At 35.6% G+C, this 27,152-nt stretch overlaps 1 protein-coding gene across 6 annotated transcripts in view; it reads left to right on the top strand.

Annotated features, from left to right (window-relative positions):
* Positions 1-27,152, top strand: part of SFMBT1 (Scm like with four mbt domains 1) — a 114,190-nt gene that overhangs the window by 64,802 nt on the left and 22,236 nt on the right. For 4 of the 6 annotated variants that reach the window (XM_040247184.1, XM_040247183.1, XM_040247186.1 and 1 more), the window contains 8 exons: positions 1,141-1,295; positions 9,664-9,758; positions 14,935-15,175; positions 20,891-20,979; positions 23,579-23,825; positions 24,577-24,668; positions 25,541-25,642; positions 26,955-27,105. In XM_040247184.1, coding sequence (XP_040103118.1) covers positions 1,268-1,295; positions 9,664-9,758; positions 14,935-15,175; positions 20,891-20,979; positions 23,579-23,825; positions 24,577-24,668; positions 25,541-25,642; positions 26,955-27,105 — 1,045 coding nt within the window. In that variant the 5' untranslated portion in view covers positions 1,141-1,267. Of the gene's footprint in view, positions 1-1,140; positions 1,296-9,663; positions 9,759-9,814; positions 11,353-14,934; positions 15,176-20,890; positions 20,980-23,578; positions 23,826-24,576; positions 24,669-25,540; positions 25,643-26,954; positions 27,106-27,152 lie in introns of those variants that run through there. The other 2 variants (XM_040247187.1, XM_040247188.1) reach the window with 2 other exon arrangements.

Raw genomic sequence — 27,152 nt, 5'->3', positions numbered from 1 at the left:
CTAGAATCTGTTTAAAAGGCTTTTATGAGAATCCATTCCTGGGGATTGAAGACAGATTCAGAATCTTGTTGACAGGTGCAGAGGTATTTGCTCTTGTAGGTATCACCCAGGCAGCTGTGGCTGTTGAGTTCCTGTCCCACCATTATGGTTTTCTGCATTGCTGTCCTTGTGGTCTGTTCACATTGTGCCTTCTGGCAGCAGCTTCTTTCTTTTTTCTACTCTATTAGGCATATGTAAAGGCAGTATCTGAGATTGTTTTGCATGTAAGTAAAGCAGGAATAAATGCTGCACATGGATGGGCCTCAAAAACATGCTGAGTGAAAGAAGCGAGATACAAGAAACCACATACTGTATGATTCCATTGCTGTGACATGTCCAGAAGTGACAAAATCTCTAGAGACAGAAAGTTGATTAGTGGTTGCCTGAGGCTGGGGATGGAATGGGGATTAACTGCAGGTGGGAAGGAAGTTCTTTTCCAGAGGGATAGAAATATTCTAAAATTGGATTATAGTGATAGTTACACAACTCTGTAAATTTACTAAAGATTATTGAATTGTACACTTAAAATGGAACATTTTGGCATGTGAGTTATAGCCCAATAAAACTTTTTTTTTTTTTAAGAATAAATGATTCCAGAGCTTATTTTGGAAGAATTGCGCTTTCTTTGTAAGTGTAATTGTAGACAAAGATGGTTCTTACTTTTTGGTTCTGCATAATATTCTAGGTAAATGAGATGGGAAACTAGATAAAATAATACATTGTATTCTGAATCTTACTAAGAGAGAGCTTTGAAAGCTAAACTCTTCCCCCACTCCCCAGAACTTCATTAAGAATTGGAGTTTTCATGGATAGTTCTGCTCAGTATTATAATCTAAGTTGAAGGGGTAGTGATTCATATATATATGTTTATTTGTTGTGATTTTTAGATATCAAGATCTTAATAGCTTGCTCTCTCTGTGTCCACACACACACACACACACACCCCTTCAAAATTAGAAAAGGTGTCAATTTTTGTCTCTTAATTACATCTATGCTGCCAGTTTGTTTTTATCTGCCGTTTCAACCCACCAGAGTGTTATGTCTTATGAATGAGTAAACACTGGACTGCAGCCTGCTAATGTGTTCTTTTTGATTTTTCAGCACTTTCACTTGGACCCTTCAATGCCCATTGAACAGATGCTTGAGAATTGCAAGTAATCTTCAGATTGTAGCATAACCATAAGGCCTGTCCTCTGTGTGGGGAGGAGCTTACCCATGTGCTGTGGAAATGAACGGGGAGCAGCAGACTGACGCAGGTATCGGTTTTGCTGAGCGGAATCTGTTTTTCGGAGTGCAGAATTCCATTACTCACCTGTGTTACATTGTCAGGCTTATCTTTTTACCACTAAATGGGAAGCTCTTTGAAGATATGAGTTTTCTTTCTTTGTACCTGGCACCAGGGGTGCTCAGCCTGTTTGCTGAAAAAGTAAATAACTTTTATGAGCAGACTTCATTAAAAAAAAAGTTAATTTATTTTGAAGTAATTATCAATTCATAGGAGCTTGCAAAGATTCTGACAGTCTTCATGTACCCATCACCCAGCTTCTACTGTAAGTTACATCTCATTTAAGTATAGTGCAGTATAAAAGCTGGGAAATTGATATATGTATCAAATGTATGTATTTCTCTATGATTTGTGTAAATTCCTGTAACTGCCACTTCAGTCAAGATACAGAACTATTCCATCGCCACACAGAGCTCCTTTGTACTGCTTCTTCAGTTACACCAACTCCTCTTCCCCAGCATTCCCTAACCCAAGGTAACCATTAATCATTTCTTCATTTCTATAATTTTGTCATTTCCTGAATGTTACATAAGTAGAACCACACAGTATGTGACTTTCTGAGATGGGCTTTTTTTCACTCAAAATAATGCCCCTGAGATCCATCCAAATTCTTGAATATGTCAGGAATCTGTTCTCTTTTATTGCTTGATAGTATTCCGTGGATATACTGCCGTTTGGTTAACCATTCATTCATCTGTTGCAGTTCATTTTGGTTGCTTCCAGCTTTTGGCTTTTATGAATAAAGCTGCTATGAATAATCATATACATAAGATTTCATTTTTCTGGGATAAGTGCCCAGGAGCACCGCTACTTTCCATTGTGGCTGTACCATATACATTCTTTCCAGCAATGTATGAGATCTGATTTCTTCACATCCTCACAGCCATTTGGTATTATCACTATGTTTACTTAAGTCGTGCTGATAAATTAACAGATCATCTTGGTCTTACTTTGCAGTCCCCTAATGGTTAGTGACGTTGAACAGGTTCTTACTTGCCATGTCTATATCCTCTTTGGTATTGTGGCATCGTAGTTTTGGCTCATTTATCAGACATATGTTTGTTTGCTTTTTAATTAACAACTTTATTGAAGTACTTTTTTTTGAGATACAATTCACATACTATAAAATTTACCATTTGAAAATACCCAATTCAGTGGTTTTTAGTATATTCACAAGCACTACTATTGAATTCCAGAACATTTTCATCACTCCTCACAAGAAACCATTGGCAGTTATTTCTTGCTTAATCCAGCCTCTGGAGATCATGTCTGCTTTCTGTCTCTATAGATTTTACCTAGTCATACTTTTTTTATTAACGTTTCTATGGTATATCCTTTTCATCCTTTTACTTTCAGCCTCTGTGAATCATTATATTTGAAGTAAGTTTCTTATAAAACCATATAGTCACTAAAATTTTTTTTTTCAGTCTTGTAATTGGTGTGTTTAGACCATTTACAGTTAATGTAATTTTCGATATGTTAAGGCTCATGTGTGCCTTTTTTTTTTTTTAACATCTGCCGGTTTTGTTCATTTGTTTTCTCTATTTTTTGTTCCTTTTCCTATCTTCCTGTGGGGTACTTGAAAATGTTTTTAGAATTTTGTTTTGATTTGTCTCTACAGTGTTCTTTTTTTTTAAAAAGGTTTTGTTTGCTTGAGTCTTTGTTGCTGCGCAGGCTTCCCTGGTTGTGGAGTACAGGGGCTACACTCTAGTTGCAGCGCACTGGCTTGTCGTTGTGCTGGCTTCTCTTGTTGCATAGCACAGCCTTCAGGTGCACAGGCTTCAGAAATTGCTGCTTGCGGGCTCTACAGCACTGGGTCAGTAGTTGTGGCGCACAGGCCTAGTTGCCCCATGGCATGTGGGATCTTCCTAGAGCAGGGATCGAACCTATATCCCCTGAGTTGGCAGGCAGATTCTTAACCAGTCGATCATCAAGGAAGCCCTTATACTGTTCTTGAGTGTATCTCTTTGTGTAGCTTTTTTAGTGGTTGCTCTAGGTATTATGTATACCTAACATATCCTATTCTGCTGATGTTATCATTTTGTTAGAGTGAAGGGTAGAAATTTTACCTGCTTTTTATATTTCTTTACCTACTCTTATTTATAATAAAACTTACCTTAAATATTTCTCTACATATTTTGAGAACCACATTAGATATTGTTAAAATTTGGGGGAGCTTTCCTGGTTGTCCAGTGGTTAAGACTGCATGTCCAATGCAGGGCATCACAGGTTCCATCCCTGGTCAGGGAACCAAGGTCCCACATGCCTTGTGGTGTGGGCACCCCCCCCAAATTTTTTTTTTTGCTTCAGCTATCAGATATAGTTTAGAAAATTCAAGAGAAGAAGGAAAATGTTTCATAATAATGTTTCCCACTATGTTTATTTTTTGTTCTTTATTCATTCCTGATTTTCCAAGATTCCTTCTACTATCATTTCACTTCTGTTTATAGAATTTCCTTTAGCCATTTTTCTAGTGTAGGTCTGTTGGTGATAAAATTATTAGTTTCCCTGTCTCTGGTCACTTCCCTTAGAAGAGGTATTGTTTCTCTTGCTGCTTTCGAGATTTAATGTCTTTCATTTTCATCAATTTGACTCTTTGTGTCTGTGTACAGATTTCCTTGGGTTTTTCTTGTTTGGAGTTTTCTCAGCTTCTTAAAACTGTAGCCTTATGTCTTTTGACAAATTTGAAACGTTTTCAGCCATTATTTCTTCTAGGACTTTTACTGCCCTGTTCTTTCTCTTCTTTTGGGACTCTGAAGACACTTTTGTTAAATCTTTGTTATTGTTGCACAGCTTTATGAGGTTCTTTTCATTTTTTTCGCTTTGTTGTTTAAATTGGGTGTTTTCTATTGCTCTTTAATTTTAATGATTCTTTGTTCTCCCCATTCTGCTTATAGAGCTTATCTATGGAGGGGTTTTTTTTTTGGTTATTACATTTTCAGTTCTAAAATTTCTTTTTTTAGCTGAGAAGGAATGAAAGATGGGAACAGGTCCAACTTAAAGTGCCACAGTCCCACTCTTCTGACAGAGGTTCAATAACTTGTCTTGAATAGATGCTTTTCAGTTTTGGGGTTTTTTTTTTTTTTTTTTTCCCTTCAGTTAATTTCAGAACTTTGAAATGGTCAAGTTTCATTGTTTAGCCAGTATTTTTGCTGCTTTTCTGAAAGAGTAAGGTATTCACTTTGCTATTTAGGAAGGTGATTTGTTTTCTTTTGTTTTAAATGTTGTCATTAACTCACACAGAATATACATTACATATATAATATGTATTACATGTGAATTTGAATCCATTGCTGTCATCATTCATTTGATGATCAAATTGTTCCATTCTCAAGCAGTGAGAGTTGTTTCAGATTGGTTCCTGTGTTCTTTGGATGTGATGTCATTTTATCTCTGATAGTTTTAGTCCTTGCTTTCTGGCATAGTGAGATTCCAAGGTTCCTCCTGTACATTTTCTGCCCCAACTTTGCAATCTGACATTTGTCTGAGATGCTCTTTTTTTTTTTTTTAAAGTGGATATGATATTTATAGTCTACAGCCCAGATGCTGGGGTGCTCATTGATGGCAGCTTGCCATTTCTTCTAGGTCTCATCCATAAACATAGCTGGAAAATACGCATCATTTTGTTTGTTTGATGCGCAGTGTGGGGGATCCTAGTTCTGTGACTAGGGATCGAACCTGAGCCCCCTGCATTGGAAGTGTGGAGTCTCAAGCACTGGACTGCCAGCAAAGTCCCAAAATATACATCTTTTGAAGAGAAAGTAAAATCATATGGCTTCATCTGATATTTATAATTTTATAAAATTATATAAATTTTATATAATTTCATAAATAATTTTATAAAATTACAGGAATTTTCTTTCTTTGATTTTATATCTTTTATTTAGAAAATGTGTTATTTTGTAATCTTTAGTATCATCACTTGTTTTTATCCTTATTTAAACTTTTAAAAATTGTTTTATCCTTATGTAAACTTATTTATTTATATAATATTCATATAATTTTCTCACAACAAGAATACCAGCGTTTCAGATAACAATAGAATAGTAGTGTGTGGTTTAAGATTTCTTTATTGTTTTGTCTTTAAATATATTCCACTCAGGTTTGTGGTCAGAATTCTGTATTTTAATAATGACTTAAAGGGATTCTGTTTTCTTTGTGGTTTTTCCACCAACCATTAGGCATGTTTGTTTAAGTTCATTTTCAGTTTTTAGAATTTTTAATTTAAATATGTTTCTAAATTGTATAAAGAATATACATAATTATAAAGTCTAAGTTATATTTATAACAACATTCCCACTTTCAGGCTGATAGAATTCATGCTTTTTATTCTTCTCCATATATAAAGAAGTTTTATTACATTTTATCCTGTTGTTCATTTTTAAAATGTAAAAAGATATATGTGAGGTTTACATATATATTCATATCTCTTTTACCTTATGCAAAAATTAGAGCTACAATAAAAACTGCTCTATGTTTTGCTGTTTCACTTAATATGTACTGAGGATTATTCCACATCAGTATGTGGTAATTGTTCTCATTCCTTTTTACAGCTGTATAATGTTGGATGTATATACTATATTTTATTCACCCAGTTCCTTACTCATGGACATTTGGGTTAATTCCAATCTTGGTATTACATATATAGTACTACAGTGAATAGCCTTGTACATACGTCTTTTTGTATTTTTGCCAGCATATCTTTGGGATAGATTCCTAGAAGTGGGATTGCTGGATCAGAAGGTAAATACGTATGTAATTTTGTTAGCTGTTGCCAACAAAAATATAACCCCTTTCACCAGGGTTGTATCATTATACTTTACCTGCCTAATTACTTGCCTCACCATGGAGTGTGTTGTCAGACTTTTAGAATTTTTTCCAATCTGATATCTCAGTGTAGTTTTCATTTGCATTCTTTTAAAATGAGTAAATTTGCACCTTTTTCCATATGTTTAAGGACTGTTTGCAATTAAAAAAAATAAATTCTCTTTTCATGTATTTTGCTCATTTTTTAAATCAGATCATTAATTAGTCTTGTTTTTTCTCAGTTTTTAGGTAGTTTTTTTGATGTATGGGAGATTTTAGTCTTTAATTCATTGCTTTTGTTGCTCCTGTTTATTTATTTATTTTTTAATTAGCATGCTGCTTGAGGGGCTAGGGTTCTTGCCAAGGACCATGAATACGAATTGTCTAGCCTTGTTATGTTCTAGTGATGGAAGTTGGCTTTCTATTGACTCATGCTTCCAGGATGCTCCCAATAAAGTCTTTATTGATTTATTTTATTTCTAGTGAAAAATTTCAAATATGTAGAAATGAATGGAAAACATATAAGGAATATTTCTGTACCTACCATACAGAATTAAAAATTAATGAATAATAAATTAACTTTGTCAAAATTTGTTTTCATTTTTTTAAAATTGTGGTATATTATCCGTAACATAAAATTTACCTTTTTACCATGTTTAGGTATACTGTTCATTCACATTGTTGTGCAACCATTAACATCACCACTCCAAAACTTTTTTATCTTCCTGTACTGGAACTCTGTACCCATTAAACACTAAGTCCACATTCCCCTCTCCCCCCCAGTCCTTGAAAACTCCCATTCTTCTTTCTGTCTCTATGAATTTGACTACTCTACCTCAAGTAAGTGGAAACATACAATATTTGATCTTTCGTGCTCGGCTTATTTAGTGTAATGTTCTCATAGTTCATCTATATTTTGTAGCCTGTATCAGAATTTCCTTCCTTTTTGTGACTGAATAATATTCCATTGTATGCATATACCACATTTTGTTTATCCATTCATTTGTTGATGGATACCTGGGTCAGTTACTTCCAGCTTTTGGCTGTTGTAAATATTGCTGCTCTGAACGTTCATGTACAGTTACCTGTTTGAGTCCCTGTTATCAATTCTTTTGGATATATACCCAGAAGTAAAATTGCTGGATCATATGGTAATTATATTTAAAATGTTTTGAGGAACCACCAAAAAATTTTTCACACTGACTCTACCATTTTCTATTCCAAGACCAGCAATGCACAAAGATTCCAATTTCTCATTTCCTTTCCAAAGCTTGTTTTCCGCTTTTTTGATAATAGCCATCTTAATGAGTATGAAGTGGTGCCTCTTTGTGGTTTTGATTTGCCTTTAATGATGTTGAAGATCAGTCCTGGGTGTTCATTGGTAGGACTGATGTTGAAGCTGAAACTTTAATACTTTGGCCACCTGATGTGAAGAGCTGACTCATTTGAAAAGACGCTGATGCTGGGAAAGATTGAGGGCAGGAGGAGAAGAGGACGACAGAGGATGAGATGGTTGGATGGCATCACTGACTCAATGGACATGGGTTTGGGTGGACTCTGGGAGTTGGTGATGAACAGGGAAGCCTGGTGTGCTGCGGTTCATGGGGTCGCAAAGAGTCAGACACGACTGAGCAACTGAACTGAACTGAATGATGTTGAACACGTTTTCATGTGTTCCATTTTTTTTAATTAATAAAACATAATATAGCTTAAGTCTCTTTTACTTTTCTTCTAACCTTTGCTTCCCTCCATCCCAAAGGTTATTAAAATGCATGTATTTATAATCATTATATTACAGAGTTTTGTTTTGAGGCTTAAATTATATCTTGTACTTTTTATTCTTCACCTGCTTTTTTTTTTTAACTTGATGTGATTTTTTTTTTTGAGATTTATATGTCAATCCGTTCATTCATTTCAGCTGTTATATAGTAGTGCTCCATTGTAGGATTGCCATAATTTGTCTGTTCTCCTACTGATTGCTTCTGTCTTGCTCTTAGAAACAGTGCTGTGGTGAGCGTCCCTGCGTTTGCTTGCCGCCTTGTGTTTGTGTGAAGCATAGACTCCCCAAGGGTGTACTCATTCAGCAGCTGTTTATCGTAGGCCTGGTAGTGTTAGGCATCATTTTGGGCAGTGGGGATACATCAGTGAATAAACCCTGCTTTTAAGCAGCTTATGTGAGTTGGGATTATTGGGTTACAATGAAATGTTTGAATCTTTGCTCCCTCAACAAAAATGTGTTGAGTCTCTGCTATGACAGAAATAAGAGTATTTTCCAAAACAATGTTCCTGCCTTCATAGAGTTTGTTGTCAAGCGGGTAAGATAAAAAGACATAAGGTATACTTTGAGGTAGGAATGAATGCCTTGAAGATAATGAAAGCAGAGGCTGGGGGCTTGTACTTTAGATGTACACTGATGGGAGGCCTTTCTGGTTGGTGGAAGGTCTTTCTGAAGAGGTTTTTGAGTAGAGATTGAATGAAGTAAAGCTGTGAATGACACAGGGAAATGAGCCTAAGCTGAGGTAATAACTAATGTAGAGGCTTTGAGGAGAGAACATGGTTAGAAAGCAAAAAACAAACCAACCTCAGTGTTCTTCGAGTGCAGTGAGCAAGCACGAGGCTGGCTGGGGATGCAGTGGCAAGGTCAGGAGCTAGGAGTCAGATCATATAGGGCTTTTGTATCTCCCAGAGATTTTAGGTTTTATTGTGTGATTAAAAGGTGAAAGGTATTGTTGTTAGACCTTGCACTTAGAGCAGTAGAAATGGTGGGAAGTGATTAGATTTGGGATATTTTTAAAGATAGTACCTACAGAATTTTCTGATGGATTAAATGTAAGATGTGAAAGAGAAAAAAGTAAGAATAACTCCACAGTTTTGGGGTTGAGCCAAAATATCAGCCAGTGGTATCTTTTACTCAATTTGAGGACACTAAGGAAGAAGAGATTGAAAATTTAAGTTTGAAATGCCTATTAAAGATCTCAAATACTTGGCAATTAGATACCAACTTACGGTCCAAAGTGATTATAATAGTTACACTCTTGCCAGCTTTATAGGATCCATTTAGGCGAATCCCAAATGGATCCCAGCAGGAGATAGTATGTCACACTCTATGGTGTTGAGATTCATTGATAATCAGTGCATTAAGTGGAACTGAAAGTGTTAGCCGCCCAGTCATGTCCGACTCTTTAAGATCCCATGGACTGTAGTCCACCTGGTTCCTCTGTCCCTGGAATTCTCCAGACAAGAATACCGGAGTGGGTAGCCATTCCCTTCCCCAGGGGATCTTCCCAACCCGGGGATCAAACCCTGGTCTCCCACATTGCAGGCAGATTCTTTACCATCTGAACCCCCAGGGGAGCCCGAATCAGTGCATTAAGGGAAACTGCTATTTAAAAAGAACACTTAGTTATCTTGGGTGTAAAGTAAATTAACTTGTGAAGTAAGTTGTAAGTTAGGTTTACTGATTTATATTTTTATATCTTGAGTTTTCTTTAATTGGGTCTTGCCTGTTCTGTGTTGTTTTGTTTTAATTCCAGATGCTGGATCTGGAGTGGAAGAAGTGGAGTTAAGCTGGGAAGACTATCTGGAAGAGACAGGGTCCACAGCAGTTCCCTACGGGTCTTTTAAACATGTAAGTGGTGACTGTATTGCTTGACTGTCTGATCTTTTTCATTTAGAAAAAATGAAAATCTTTTTTCATTTGATCTTTTTTCATTCAGAGACCTTATCATATGAATCAGTTTTAAATTCCTGATATGGTACATCTCTGCCATATCTGAGCTTGGTTCTAATATCTGCTCTGTCTCTTCAAACTGTGTTTTTTATCTTTCAGTAGCTCTGTAAGTTTTTGTTGAAAGCTGGATATGTTAATAATGTACTGAGTAAAAAAAAAGAAATGAGTTTTCATTGTTTTCTGTTTATCCAGATAAAAGGCTGATTTTACTGTTTGTTTTAGCTATAGGTGTGAGAGGCTTAAAAGGTACTTTGCTGTCATTTATTTTGCCTCACCTTTTGTACAGGAGCCCTCTTGATGTGGTGGTAAGGTATGAGGGGAGCAAAAACATTCTCTAGTCCTGTGATTTATTTGGTCGTAGTGTTTTAGTGAGCCTAAGTTGTGCGTATTCTTTCCCCTATTTTGGACGCTAAAGGGGGCTGGAGTTGGGTATTTTCCTTACCTTGGATCAGTAAGGTTTCTGTTCACTGTAGTTGGTTAGGACCTAGTAAAATAGTTTTTCTTGAGGGTTAGTCTTGTTAAGAAGAACAGAACGCTTTGGATGTACTTTGCGATGCTGCTTTCTTCTCTCCCATATTGCAGGCAGATTCTTTACCATCTGAGCCACCAGGGAAGCCCAATTTTTGTTATAACTTGTCTCAAAGAATTTTATAATTTCCTTTGTGATTTCTTTTTTGATCTGTTGGCTAACAGTGTGTTTAATATCCACATATTTGTGAATTTTTTAGTTTTCCTTGTGTTATTGAGTTCAAGTTTTATTCCATTGTGATCAGAAAAGGTACTTTGTATGATTTTTATTTTTCTCCTAATATTATGGTCAGTCCTGGAGAATGTTCCATGTTCATTTGAGAGGAATGTGTATTTTCCTGTTGCTGAGTAGTGTTCTCTTTATGTCTTTTAGGTCTCGTTAATTTGTAATCTTGTTTAAGTCTTCTGTTTCCTTTCTGTCTGGTCATTCGATCCTATATTAATTGTAGGGTACCGTTTTTTTAGAGATCAGCACAACCTTGATACCAAACCTAATAATTCAAGAAGAGAAAATCACAGAGATGTGTCACTCATAATGACTGATGCAAAAATACCTTCATACAAAGTAAACTTTTTATACCAAACTGAATGTAGCTATATTTAAAAAGGATAATATATTAATAACAAGTTGATTTTTTCCAGGAATGCGGGATGGCTTAACATTTGAAAATAAACCAGCATAATTCACCATAGCAGTAGAGTAAAGGAGAAAATTTTGACTATTATCGCAATATATGAAGAAAATTATTGATAAAATTTCATATCCACTTATGATAAAATTCTTAGCAATCTATACATGCGAATGTCCTTAATTTAATGACGTGTATATATACAAAATCTACAGAAAACTATTAATAGTAATATGATTCATATTTCTTTTTATTATGGAAGAAGACAAAAATTATGCTGGTTAACATGATTCCTATTTAATAATTGTATTGGAGGATCTAACCAATACAATAAAGTAAGAAAAACAATTAAAATGTTTAAAAATTGAGAAGGAAGGGGTAAAAAATCATTATTTGCAGATGAATAATGTATAAAATAATGTACAACTATATTATTAGAATTAATGAGTAATTTTTGCAAGATTTTAAAATACAAGACAGATATTAAAAAATGATTATATTTCTATATACTAGTAACAGACAAAAATGGAAACTGAAAGATGTGATTTACAATAACGTAAAAAACGTCAAATGTAACATATTTGCAGAGACACAAATCTTTATTGAAATAAGTGAAAATGAAGGAATATGCCTTGTTCATATAATGGAAGACTCGTTGTTGTAAAGATGTCAGTTCTTCCCAAACAAATCTGTAGATTTACTGCAACTCAAACACCAAAAAAAATTAGGTAGAAATTGACAAGCTGATTCAAATAAGTAAAACCTGACCTCAACCTAATACCACAGATAGAGATTAACTCAGGGTGGATATTAGTTCTCAATATGAAAGGCTTCTAGAAAATAATATAGTAGTATTGATATATCTTATGACCTCTAGGGATAGGGAGAATTTGTTTAAAAATACAGAAAATTAATTAACCTTTTAATGGAAAAATATTGATGGATCAGAGTATATTGCAATTCATGACTTCTATTTATCAGACAACACCATCAAGAAAATGATATTTGTAATACAAGTAATTAGCAAACGGATATCTAGAATATTGACTCAAAAGTTGGCAAAAAATTTAGGCATTCCCCAGAAGAAGAAATCTAAGTGGCTAATAAAATATAAACATTCTCAACTCTATTAATAATAATATAAATTAAAATCACAGCAAGATAATATAATACATGCTTCAAGATGGTTAAAATGAAAAAAGCTGAAAATACAGTAATATTGGCTAGAATGTTGGAGCAAGAAGATGTCTTATATGCTATTGGGAGAGTACATTGGTGCAGCCACTTTGGGAAACAGCTTGGCTGTGTCTTTTTAAGAACTCATGTAGGTATGCATCAAGTGACATACGAATCTATTCTTATAATCATGACAGTGTTACTAGTAGTCTTCTAAAACTGTGAACTATCCAGAGTGCCTTCTCCTAGAAGAATTAGAATGGATAAATTATGACATATGTGTATAATGGAACATTATACAGGAGTGAGAAGAGATCAAGTACTGTTATGTGCAACAGCACAAATGAATCTCATAAGCCGTGTTGGGCAAGAAAAGTATTCATACTGCATAATTTTGCCCACATCGTGCTGAAACACAGTGTTAAACTGTAGTGTTATAATTTAGGATAGTGATTACCTTTCAGGAATACAGCAGGTTAGTGATTAGAATAAAAAGGAAGTTTTGCACAGGATGTATACTTTCCCTTTCTGATTTCTCCTTTGCAGAAGCCCCCTCACTTCCCAGTGGTTATGATGGCCACATTGTATTTAACTGTTGTGTTTCCATGGGCTCCTCCAATGCATGACAGTTCCTCATTCTCTCCATCTTTCATGGTGTGGATACTTTTGAAGTGCAAATCATATACCAGTTATTAGGTTGGTACAAAAATAATTGTGGTCTTGCATTGTTGAACTTTGCTGTTTGATATCAGAATATGTTCTTTTATAAATGTGGTTATGTTATACATCATTTTAATACACATTTCTCACTTTATATTTTTTTGCTAGTGACTTATTATTTGCTCTTTATTTTATATTTATTTTAAACTAGGGAAATGATGTTAGATGAAAGGCAGATTTGAGCAGTTTTCTTATTCGATTTCAAAATGGGTCATAAAGCAGCGGAGACAACTCACAACATCAACAACACATGTGGCCCAGAAACTGCTAACGAATGTATATTGCAGTAGTGATTCAAGAAGTTTTGCAAAGGAGGTGAGAGCCTTAAAGATGAGGAGCTTTAAGCCACTGCACTTCTCAGTGACTAGCCATCGGAAGTTGACAGTAACCAATGAGAGGATCATCAAAGCTCATGCTCTTAAAACTACACGAGAAATTGCCAAAGACTTCAGTGTCGACCATTCTATATTCGTTTGGCATTTGAAGCAAATTGGAAAGGTGAAAAGGCTTGGTAAGTGGGTACCTTGTGAGATGGCCACAAATCAAAATACTGTCATTTTGAAGTGTCATCTTCTCTTATTCTGTGCAATAGTGAATCACTTCTTGATTGGATTGTGATGTGCGATGAAAAATGGATTTTATACAACAACCGGTGATGACCAGCTCAGTGACTGGACTGAGGAGAAGCTCCAAAGCACTTCCCAAAGCCAAACTTGCACCCAGGAAAGGTGATGGTCACTGTTTGGTGAACTGCTGCCTTCTGATCATTACAGCTTTCTGAATCCTGGCAAAACCATTACATCTGAGACGTATGCTCAGCCACTCTATGAGATGCACTGAAGACTCATAAGAGTCGAACACGACTGAGCAGCTGAACTGAACTGCACTGGAAACTGCAATGCTTGCAACTGGTGTTGGTCAACAGAATGGGCCCAGTTCTCCTCCACAGCAGCACCTGACCACACATCGCACAGCCAGCATGGGGCTACGAAGATTTTACCTCGTCTGCCATATTCACCTAACCTCTTGCCAACCAACTACCACTTCTTGAAACATCTTGACAACTTTTTGCAGGGGAAATGCTTCCACAACCAGCAGGAGGCAGAAAATGCTTTCCAAGAGTTTGTTGAATCCCACAGCATGGATTTTTGTGCTGCAGGAATAAGCAAACTTATTTCTCATTGGCAAAAATGTGTTGATTGTAGTGATTCCTATTTTGATTAATAAAGATATGTTTGAACCTAGTTATAATGATTTAAAATTCATTGGTCCAAAACCGCAATTACTTTTTCACCAACTTAAATGTTTTAGGTTTCTTAGTTAGGCTTTGGTTTTTCTCGTGATTAGCTTGAATTTATGCATTTTGGTTTATTCACTTCTTTATCCCACAGTAAGAAACCTGGCTCTCATTATTTGGTACATATGTACAGGATTTTCAGAATTGCAGACTGCAATGTTTGTGACTATATAATTTGTCATTTAAATTAGGGCACTTTTGAGAGAAATAGGAGGCATTATTAGTTATTATTCAAAGATAACCAGTGTAAACACAGACTGTTTTAGGGAAACTGGGAAATATGGCTTCCTCTGTATGGCACATATTATACATATTTATTATCGATATAACTTCTGTTTGTCCTTTACTTTTTCTAGCTTCCTAAATTTTCTTTTGAATGATTAAGAAATCACTGTTGAAATCTTAATGTGTTGGAGGTTGTTAAAATGGTGAACATTCAGTGGTCTGTATATTTAATAGAAAGCACATTCTATAATCATGACAGACAGCTTCCGTGGAATACTGAGTTCTCTTAAAGCTCCTTCAGGGTCAATCGAACAGAACAGCATTGCTAGTCCCTGTTTTGTTTGGATCACTCCTGTGAGTTAGAACTGAAATTTCTCAGATTTCCCTTGAGAAGGTCTTATTGCATTTACTGCTTTAGAGTGGTAAGCCTTAAATAATGTTGACCAAAGAAGTACTCATTAGATGCTTTTCTGGTGGTTAATAACATTTCCATGTTCAGGTGGACACACGTTTGCAGAATGGATTTGCTCCTGGGATGAAACTGGAGGTGGCTGTGAAAACTGATCCGGAAACCTACTGGGTTGCCACCATCATCACCACCTGTGAGCAGCTGCTCCTCCTCCGCTACGATGGCTACGGGGAGGATCGCAGAGCAGACTTCTGGTGCGACATCAGGAAGGCCGACCTCTATCCCATTGGGTGGTGTGAACAGAATAAAAAGACCCTTGAAGCCCCAGAAGGTAATGGCGATATGTCATATCAAGATGTGATGTGGTATTGATGTAGGAAAATTTAGGCTGTCCACAGTCTTAAGGTTTTCACATCTCCTAAGCACATTAGTCTTCCTAACTTCTTTGGGTTAGTATTGTGAATGAGAATATTTATAAGGAATAATATACATTTCCATTTAAAAAATTATTTTCTGTGCTCCTTATAAGCCTCAATCTTTTATGACATTCATAGGGAGCATCAGTTGTTTATCATCCTGTGGGTGTGTGAGGCTCCCTGAGTTTAACTTGTAGGTCTGGCTGTCTTCGAGTACATTGGGCCAGGTTGTTTCTCTTCCTGATTTTACTGTCCTCCCTCCTATTACCTACAGACAGTCTGGGACCTGTGAGCTCTTAAAATACACCAGCTGAAGCTCGCTTCCAGGAAAGAGCCCTACTGGGAGTAGAATCCAGATTAAGCAGGACAGAGACAATAGGGCAAAGAAAGAGAAGAGCCACATAAACATGGAGAAAGGAGAGAGACGCCTTGAGAAAATTCCAGACCTTAGATGCTGTTCTGCCAGCTGCTAATTTTGTTATATTGATAATTTTAGATTTACAGAAATATTTCAGATTTACAAAAATACAGAAAATTCTTGGGGCCTTATTGTCAGCTTTCCCCAAGTGTTGGCATTGTACCACATTTACTTTAGCCTCCTTTCCTCCCTCTCTGTCTTTGTCTCTCTCTATCTCTCTCTCTCTCACACACACACACACACACACACGCACGCACGCATGTGTGTGCGCGCACATGTATCTTTTTAATGAACCATTGAGAGTCAGTTGTAGACACAATGCCTTATTTATTTTTTTTCTTTTTACTCTTAACATGAGAATATACCTCTAAAAATGGACATTGATGAACACAGTAAAATAATAAAATCAGGAAATTAGCTTTGATATAATACTATTATTTAATCTATAGAGCTTGTTCTGTTTTTATCAATAATGTTTTTATAGTAAAACGTTTCTATAGTAGAAGAAAATCCCAGGTCATTTGTTACATTCATTTATCATGTCTCCTAAAGATTCCTTTAATCTGGGACAGTTTCTTAGTCTTTTGTTCCAAAGTCTTCCATGACTCTGACATCTTTGAAAGTTACGGGCCAGGTTTCCCACTAATGTTCATTATGTCTTAGATCCAAAACGTTCATTATTCCCCGTCTTTTCCTTGTCCAAGATTTCAGTATATTTGGCTGTCATCTTTTTAGTTTCCTTAACCTTTCTTTGTCTTCCTTGATGTTGACATTTTTGAGAACTATAGGCCGATTATTTTTTAGCATGTCTCACAATTTAGGTTTGTCGGATGTTTACTTACATTCAGACTGTGGACATTTGGTAGGAAAAAATGCAGAAGTAATGCTGTATCCTTCTGGTGCATCATGTTAGGAAACAACATGCTGTTAATTTGTCTGGTAACTAACTTGTGATATTAACTTTCATCACTTAAGTTGGTATATTCCAAATTTTTCCACTGTAAAATTACTTTTACTGTTTTTAATTAGTATCTTGTGGGAAGATACCTTGAAATTAGGTAAATATCTCATTAGTCTTCAAACATCACCCACTATTTTTGGCATCCATTGGTAATTTTTATCTGAAACAGTTATTACTCTAATGCTTAGCAAATGGTTTTTTCTAATTCCTTCTACATTTCATAATTGGCTTTCTACTACAGAAAGGGCTTTCCCTTTTCTCCTGTTACACACCTGCATTTGTGTATGCATCTGTATTTATGTATATATGTCAGTATACACTCATGAGTCTTATTCAGGGGATTCAATCCTTGCTGTCATTATTTATTTTGATGATCACACTGTCCTAGATTTGGCTAGTGAACACCTCTTCAAACTGGCAGATGTATTCCTTGCTATGTTCCCATTATTCTTTGAGTAGTTTCTTGTTCACGAAACTTTTCCCTGCCTCACCCCTGAAATCAGCCATTTCTCTAGGAAGCCCTGGTGTTTTGTTTTTTTTTTCTTTTTCTTTTTGTATTTTGAAGGATGATATTTACAAATGAAGATCTGAGTGTTTAGAGTCCTGGGCTTTTGGTGGGCTTCTAGCTGATCATTAACATTCTGTGAAAAAACAATGTGAGAAAAAGTTCTGGAGACATGAAGTTACCTGGCCCACTATCTCAAGAGTATAGCAAAATTCACCTCATTTAAACATAAACAACAGGAAATGATTTCTGTCAAGTCTCATACAAGGTCAAGTTATTATAATTTTTTTAAAAAGGCAAAAAGGAAGAATAAAATCCTTCCAGAGAAACATAATCACAAAAGAGGTGAACACTGTGTCAGACAAAAACATTTCAAAACAAGATAAAAGAAAATAGTAACTATGATAGAGCAGTGAGAAAAACCGTAAATAAAATTTATAAAAATTAGAAAATGAACTGACTGGAGAAAAGGAAGATTTGGAAAAAAAATAGAAGTTAGACAAGAACTAAAAGTTTAAAAATAGTTGAAATGAAGACTAAGATGAAAACAGGAGTGACTCAAGCATGAGTAATTGAACAGAAAGAGAAGAGTAAAAAGAAGAAAAAATTTTAATTAAAAGAAATAAAAAGGACTTGGAAAAAATAACATAGGTTGGCAAAAATAGACGTCCCTGAAGATAAGAACCAAAGCAATGAAATAATAAAATACTGTAAACTACAATTTAATAAAACTTTATGGAAATCAAATAGGATTTAAAAATACATATTGAAAGGTTTCATTATGTACATGGAGAAATCAAATGAGAACAGCTACATCAAGTTGTGTATTAAACTGTAAAGCAGAAATGGATCCCTTGATCATTTAGGCAAAAAACACTTAAGTTTCTTAAAAAGTTAAGAAAACAAGATTGTCACCAGACTGATTGACAACATGTTTTATGACAAAAGATGACAGGGTAACATATTTAAGAAGTTCAGTAAAAGAATATACAAGGCCAAGATTTTATGTTTAGCCAAACTGAGCTCCAGGTGTAAAGGCCACATGTGAACTGTTAGGAATATGTAGAGACCCAGGGAATATTGTTCCCATGAGCCCTTCCAAAGAAATCCACTAGAGAATGAGCCGCAGAAAATGAAACAAATGAAGAAATGTTAGTGTGACAATGGTTAGTGAAACCCTAAATGACTCTTGAGAGTCCCTTGGACTGCAAGGAAATCCAACCAGTCCATTCTAAAGGAGATCAGTCCTGGATGTTAATTGGAAGGACTAAAGCTAAAGCTGAAACTCCAATACTTTGGCCACCTCATGTGAAGAGTTGACTAATTGGAAAAGACTCTGATGCTCGGAGGGATTGGGAGCAGTAGGAAAAGGGGATGACAGAGGATGAGATGGCTGGATGGCATCACTGACTTGATGGACATGAGTTTGAGTGAACTCCGGGAGTTGGTGATGGACAGGGAGGTCTGGCGTGCTGCGATTCATGGGGTCGCAAAGAGTTGGACTCGACTGAGTGACTGAACTGAACTGAAATGTATATATGGCTGTAGAACTTAAAGCTAAATGATGGTTATAAGAGAGACAATACACTGTGTAATGATACATGCTCTGACACCATAAATACAGTATAGCTGAAAAAATATGGGACCACAGTGTAGAGAACAGGTAAATAGTGGTATAAGCTTATTCATCCTCCCTCCCCCTTTTAAAACAGGGTTATTGCCTAATAATTTAACTGATTACCTTTCGTGTGTGAACTGGCAGTAAAAGGCTGTTACGTGAAATGAAATGCTGAAAGAGAGGAGAATAAAGGAGGTTATTGCTAACTTTTGATGTTGTTTGTTAAAAAAAAGAAATAGAAAATAGTCTAAAATTAGAGAGGACTAGAATTGTTACATAAAGATATTAGTATAAAGATAACCAGAAGGAAAAAAGAACCACAAACTTTTCTAAGTGCCAAAAGATAGATTTTAAAAAGAAAAAGTATATATTTAAATAAAATATATCACATAGTGAAAGACTATACATCCGTACAGGTAATTTATGTAATATTAAACAATAAGTCAGCATTGAGGCCATATCTTTGATAATGTAAATAAATTATGTTTATAAATAAATTATATATAAATTAATGGGCTTGCTCTTCTATTAAAAGTAAACAATTCAGGTTGGCTCACAAAGTAAAACCCACTTCTGTGCTATTACAGGAAACATACGTAAATGGAGATATTCTGAAAGAATAAACAGAAAAGGATGGACAAAGATACATAGACCAGGTGCAAATAGAAAAGAAAGCAGGAGTCTCAGTCTTGGTATCTGACAAAGGTGGAATTCAGATCAGAAAGCACTGTAAGAGACAAAGAAGGGTATTTTATTGTTACTTTTTAAATTGAAGTATAGTTGATTTACAATGTTGTGTTGGTTTCAGCAGAGTGATTCAGTTATACATATACATATTATATAAATTCTTTTTAGGTTCTTTTCCATATAGGTTATTGCAAGATATTGAACATAGTTCACTGTGCTATACAGTGGATCCTCATCGTTTCTCCGTTTTGTATGTGCTAATGTGTATCTGTTAATCTCAAACTCCTAATTTATCCCTCTCCCTCCCCTTTGATAACTGTAAGTTTATTTTCTATGTCTGTGAGTCTGTTTCTGTTTTGTAAATAAGTTCATTTGTATAAATTTTTTAGATTCCATGTAAAAGTGATATCATATGATATTTGTCTTTGACTTATGTCACTTAGTATGATAATCTCTTGGTCCATCCATGTTACTACAGATGGCATTATTTCATTCTTTGTTATAACTTAGTAACATTCTGTTGTGTGTGTGTGACAATATATATCACCTTTCCAAAGACTGCTTTATAGTGACAGAAGGTACAGTCATTAAAAGAAACAGGCTATCTACATACATCAAAGGAGTGCACTCCAGATACTTTGTTACATGAATAAAGAAAAATTCGTATTGAATGAGGGAGGAGGAAGATGTATGCATGTGTGTGTGAATTTCATTTTTTAAAAATGAAGGAATAATTTTTTTAATTGAACAACGGTTGAATATCAGTAAGGAACACACCATTTAAAAAAGGAGGGCGTAGGATGAAGGGGACAAAGATAAAAGCCAGATTTTCTGAATGTAACTTACTTTGTAGATTAGAATTTTGAACCATGTGAGTGTTCTATATAACTTGTGAAAAAAAGTTTTAAAAAATGCAAAAGCAAATAAAGAAATCTGTATTTGGAGCTTGTGAATTAACTACCCAAAATAGAAAAACTATTTCAGTGATTTTCAAATACAGTAATTTAAATGTATGTCCCTGTGGGGAAAGTTACCTGTGGGGAAAGAAGGGAACAGGATGAAGGGAACAAGGATAAAAGGCAGTTGTTGAAACTACTGTACACGGGGATTCATTATATTATTTTCTCTACTTTTCGGTATGTTTGAAAATTTCCACAATAAAAAAATAAAGTAGCTCATTTTTGGATAACATTATACTTACAGTGAGTTGGGCCCGTTCTCTTTTTTTTTTTTTTGGATACAACTTATTGAACTAACCAGGAAGTAACTCTTACCTACAGGAGTATTATTTCTAAGCTCTCAAAGAATCAATATGTTGGGCTCTTACATATTAAAATGATAAATGCACCTCTAAACCATTTTCACAGACTTAGTTTTTCTGTATTCTGTGTGGTTTACTTTCTTTGTGTTTTGTGGCTGACAGTATGATTCCATCATCTAGGCATCAGAGATAAAGTGTCTGACTGGGATGAGTTTCTACGGCAGACCCTGACGGGAGCATGTAGTCCTCCTGTTCCGCTGCTAGAGGGCGTGAGTATTATTGCTTCCAGAATCAGGATGGAAAACTTCTAATCTTCCTGTTCAGGGAATCTTAAAATGGCTTGCTCATTTATCACTCTGAGTCAGATCAGCGTTACTACTACAGACCCAGGGATAGGTCTTAAGGGGTGTAAACCTACCCTCAGAGATTGTAAACTGGTGGCTTGCTCAGAGCCTAGAATGTTTTTCAATTAGTTGCAAACACATAAAACTCTATAGTTTTCCTGGTTCTTTCATGCAGCTTGGAAATGTGGCCTTTTTGAGCTCTCACTTGGAACTGAGCCAGGGTTGACTCTTTCAGTGTGGACATGTGTAACTCCCACACCAGGTGACTTGAGAGACCCCTTTGCTTTTTCCCAGAAGACCCTGGACCACTACCTACCTGCTTTTAGCGGTTTTTTAAAGTGTAGCTTTTGGGCTTTTTGGTGAATATAGATTTCTTATTTTTGTGAAATGAACTTATTGGTTATGATGTTTCTGATTTACATTTTGTCTCTTTCTGTTATACCGGCAACATTGTTTGTAGCATATGTGAAATGCGGTTTATGAAGGCTCCCAATGTCTTTACATCCTTACCAACACCTGTCGTTCTGTTTTTGGCTATAGTTGTCCTATTGTGTGTGAAGTGGCTTCTCACTTTGAGTTGCATTTCCCTAATGACTAGTAATATTGAAAATCTTTCTATGTACTTCTTTTTTGGAGAAACATCTGCTCATTTTAAAATTCGGCTATTTATCTTTTTATTATTGGCTTGTAAAGGTTCCTTATAAATTCAAATTACAAGTCTAGATCAAGATATATGATTTTTAAACTATTTTATCCATCTTTGTAGATTGTTTTTTCACTTTCTTGATATTGTTTGTAGAACAAAAGTTTATTTCAGTGTAGTCCAATTTATCTTTTTTTTTCTTTTTCTCTCTTTTTTTTTTTTTTTTCTTTTTTTGTCTTAATCTAAGAAGGCTTTGCTTAACTCAAGGTCATAAAAGTGTGCCCCTATATTCTGAATGTTTTATAGTTTTAACTCTTATATATGATTCTGTGTTCCATTCACAATTCCCCCTTTAGGCTTGATTGTTAAATTTGTTTCTAGGTGATCTTTATACTTTATACATGCATACCTCGATTTATTGTGCTTCACTTTACTGTGCTTTACAGATATTGCAGTTTTTACAAATTGAAGCTCTGTGGTAGCCCTCCTTTGAGCAAGTCTGTTGGCACTGTTTTTCCAGCAGTGTTTGCTTACTTTGTGTTTCTGTATTACATTTTGGTAATTCTCACAATGCTTCAAACTTTTTCATTATTATTATATTTGTATGATCTCTGATCAGTGATCTTTGATGTAACTATTATATTAATTTTTTTGTTCTGTATTTTTAAATTAAAGTTTGTGCATTGTTTTTTTAGACATAATGCTGTTGCATACTTTTAATAGACTAACTGTAGTACAAACTTAATTTTTATATACACCAAAAAATTAGTATGGGTCACTTTATTTCTGTATTTACTTTATTGCTGTAGTCTGGAACTGAACCTGCAATATCTCAGAGGTGTGCCTGTACTCTAACACATTTAATTATGTTTAGTCAGGGTCTGGCTCATCACTCAGTAACATATGAACAAATGAATTAATCTGCTCTATAATGACTTTGATTCAGCCATTTTTATCTTTAGTTGTGAATGTGTGCCTTTATTCATGTGTTCTTTTGCACATATATAAATATGTAATTATCATAGAATAGTTCTTATGAGGAAAAAAATTGTTTGAACATTAAGAAATGATTAAATGATGATATTGAAATAAACCTTTTTTATTTCTTTTTTCTAATTTTTAATAGTATATCTAAAGAATGAGAATTAAACTTTTCTTTTCCTTGAGTGTATTCAAAACGCTTACTCTGTTATTCGTAACAGCATTGTTGTGAAATGAGTAAAACATCAGAAATAACTGAAATCCCATCAGTATGTAAGTGGATAAACTACTGCCCAAGTGTAATAGAGAATATCAATAAAGCAGATTAAAAGGATGAGGAAGATTTGTAGTGCTGTAATAGAAAGATAGCTATAAAATATTAAGTGCCACAAACACACTGAAAAACAATATATAGTTTTCAAAAAATACAAGAGAGAGAAAAAGATAAGACATGGATGGATGTTGACTTGGGTGTAAAAAACCTATTCTCAGAGGTGTTTGCCAAAGCATTTATTGTGTTCTTTCCTGGAGGTGGGTTGTGGGCGATTTTGACTTTTGTCATGTTTGATTTTTTTTTTTAATGATGATCATACTTGGCTTTTACAAAGACTAAGTAATGATGATATTTTAAAAATTCTTTCTAGATGAAACTGTGTAGCATAGTCCTAGAGATAGAAATCTTTTAGAATAGTTCTATTGCTTTATAGTAAATTTTCTTTAAGGTAGATATTTTCACATCACCAGAAATAATACTATACAAACTTGTCTAATATTAGACGGTTCAGTGTCCCTGGCTTTGAATGGATAAAAATATAAAAGCTAGTTTGAGTTCATTTAAAACTTGACTTTTGAAAATATTATGTTACCTCTCATAAAATCATTTTGCTTTTTTACCTGTAGCTCCGTAATGGGAGGAATCCTTTAGATCTCATTGCTCCAGGTTCCAGGCTGGAATGTCAAGCTTTCCAAGACTCTTTAAGTACTTGGATTGTTACTGTGGTAGACAACATTGGGGGAAGGCTGAAGCTGCGTTATGAAGGACTTGAGGGTTCTGATAATGTTGAACATTGGTTGTATTACTTGGATCCGTTTCTTCATCATGTTGGTTGGGCTGCTCAACAAGGGTACGAGCTTCAACCCCCATCAGGTGAGGAGCAATACATTTTTCTTTTAATATTGGGCATTATTGTTTATTAATATCAATGAGACTGAAAAATACATTATTCTGCATATTACAAAAGCCTTTGTTGATTTGCCTAATAGAAATATTGCAAATGTATATGGAATATGTAAATGCCCTTTTTTTTGGAGGGGGGAGCTTTGTTGCCTTAGTAATTTGCCACACATACTGATATACCTTTTGCCCCAGCTCTTACTGAGTTCTGCCCTAAGTTATACTGACTCCTTAACAAAAGTTCTCTAAGAAAAGTTCTTAGAGGAAAAAAAAAAGTAAGAAAAGTTCTCTAAGTAGCATTCAGATAGGTATAGGAGTAGGACAGGTCTTGAGTTCAAAGCAGATTACTGATTAAAAGATATTCCAGTTTAAAAAAATAAAACACTTTAAAAAAATATATTAAAATAGGAGTTAATGTTGAAATCACTCACATTCATTATTATATACCACAGTTTGGATGTTGTATTATTTTATGGACTAGAGTGATCCTTATGGTCTCATGATAGGTGTTTTTACTCAACTACTACCCAGGTTCTGAACAGAGGACACAAGGTACTGAAGTTTAAGTAGGAGTTCTCTGAGTAAAGATGGTATAAGTGGGCTTGAACCCCTCCCTTTTCCCAGGGGAAAGTGACTTTTTTGTTTATGTGAATGCTTTCAGAGCAGTTATAAAATTTGTAAGTTCTCACATCACTTAAAGCATCCTGTCTTGTTTTAACTAAAGCCATCAGACATCTGAAAAATGAAGCTGAGTGGCAAGAGATCTTGGCCAAAGTGAAAGAGGAGGAAGAGCCATTACCATCTTATTTGTTTAAGGTAAAAACAAAAATGTAGTAGATAGGGACGTCTTCTCACAGTAGAGTACAGCAATTTGAGGGAGCTGCAAAGTGTGAAATAACCCCTGGTGTCAGTGAGAGCACTGTGATGACTGAAGGAGACGAAGAGGTTTCAAGGCTGGAGTGATGACCATCCTTCCTTTTTACCTGAAGGTAGTCTAGGTTTTCTCCTGAACGCTCTTAAAGCATTCTGAATCTTTTCTCCTCTGCTTTTAACTACGTAGCCCTGACTTGTATTAAAATAAGCTTGTTTTTTTCTGTGGATGGTCCTTGTGTTCCAAATGTAGTGAGTAGGAGTGCTTGCTCCCTTTGGTTTTCTTTTTTTCCTGAATAGTTTTTTCTAGGCTGGGAAGATAATTACAGGACTAGATTATTTAACAGAAGCTGGACAGTTTCATTATTTTAATTAAGAGTAGTTTCCAGGACTTCCCTGGTGATGCAGTGGATAAGAATCCACCTGCCAATGCAGGAGACGAGGGTTCAATCCCTGTTCTGGAAAGATCCCACATGCCATGGAGCAACCAAGCTTGTGCACTGCAAGTACTCATCCTGTAGCCTAGATCCCAGGAGCCACAACTAATGATCCTGCATGTTAGAACTACTGAGGCCTGTGTTCCTAGAGCTTATGCTCCATAACAAGAGAAGTTACCACAATGAGAAGCCCACACACCACAACAAGGAGTAGCCCCCACTACCGCAGCTAGAGAAAGCCTGTGTGCAGCAACAAAGACCCAGTACAACCAAAAGCAACTAAATAAAAAAATTTTTAAATGAGTAGTATTCAGCTATATGTTAGCATAAAGTAAATGTGAAAATACTATATTTTATTTCCTCTTGGCCTTTGCATTTCAGGACAAGCGAGTGATCGGCACTCATTCTTTCTCTGTAAATATGAAATTAGAAGCTGTGGACCCCTGGTCTCCTTTTGGCATCTCTCCTGCTACAGTTGTTAAGGTAAAATGGAGGCAACTATCTTGGTAAGAATTCTTGGCAGGGTGGCTGTTTTAGGAAATTGGTGGTGTTTTGATCGTCAGACTCTGCTAATCCAACCCATTGTTTCTCCTAAGCTGCGAGGTTAGAATTAGTTCTGTGCACGTCTTAACGTTTCTAATGTCCAGCTCTTTGTGGCGCATTCCTTTTTCAGAGCTTGGTTGGCCCAGTTAACCAAAGCCTGGGTACCAGAGGAGTAGGGTGCACATTCTTTGGGGGCAGTCCTAGCTGTGTCCTGTGGCAGTCCTCCATAACTAGAGGAGGTCTAACCAGGAGGTAGCCCATGGTGAAAAGCTTGGAGGCAGGCAGTGTCATCAATGTCCAACTAGGTGCCAGGCTCGTGGGGTGAACAGGTGTGTGGAAACGAGTGGGTCAGTGTCACAAGATGTGCAAGTAGAGTTGTTCCAGCCATGGATTCCAAATGTAGACTTGTAATCTTTTGGAAGACTAATGAAAACAAGGGTCTGGCTAGGAGTACGCACAAGAACAGGGCAGGTTGTCTGTGACGGTAACAGGCCTGGTTACTCGTTATGAGAACTGATTCATAAGGCAGAGGATTTTGTTTTAGGAGTAGAGCAGAAGCCAGTTTACTGAGCGTAGAACCAAAAGTCAAGTGCGACAAGAGGAGTGGTTACTTGGAAGCTGAATTGTCTGACCTGTTGAGATTTGAATTTTCCTTGTCTTAGAAGAGGATAATTCTTAGAACAAGAAGGGATCTTGAATATGCAATGGGGCCAGAAAGTCCTTTTTGGAGTCTGAAGGGTAGGTAGTAAGGAGCTAGGGGAGGTTCGTAAAACCTTCTTTTTGGTATTTGAAACTAGGCTAGGATCTGATCTAATAAACTAGTGTAGTTGACTCCTCTCTAAGTCTGAACTAAGCTTTGTTCACAGCTCACACACTTGGATTTAAATCTAAGCTCTGTTTCTATCTGTCTTTGTAACATGGTGCAAGTTATTAATTGTTTTTTAAACTCAGTTTCCTTTTCTGCAAAATAGGGTTGATAATGGTACCTCATTAGATTGTTAGAAAGATTAAAACTGAATTAATATTACATAAAAAGCATTTGATTAAAACAATGCCTGACATAAAGATAAGATTTATTGAGTGCTTAGTAATAGTATTAAAACAGACTTAATGTTACTCTTAATGTGGCTACAGACTTTTGTACCATCTTTATTAGCTACACCAAAGAAATGGCATATGTGTATATGCACATGTATGTGTATATGTACACAAAAAAAGTTTATCTATTTTGTGTGTTAAATCATACATACAGGTTTTTGATGAGAAGTATTTTCTGGTGGAAATGGATGATTTGCGACTGGAGAATCGTGCACAGCGATCCTTCGTGTGTCACACCGATAGCCCTGGTATTTTCCCTGTGCAGTGGAGTCTGAAGAATGGTTTACACATCAGCCCCCCTCCTGGTGTGTATTCATTCTTTTCTTATTTGTTTGCTTGGGAATGAGATTTA

This window comes from Oryx dammah, unplaced genomic scaffold, assembly GCF_014754425.2.
Source record: "Oryx dammah isolate SB20612 unplaced genomic scaffold, SCBI_Odam_1.1 HiC_scaffold_9, whole genome shotgun sequence".
In the NCBI taxonomy this organism is placed as follows: domain Eukaryota; kingdom Metazoa; phylum Chordata; class Mammalia; order Artiodactyla; family Bovidae; genus Oryx; species Oryx dammah.
This window is presented reverse-complemented; position numbering and strand designations above follow the sequence as displayed.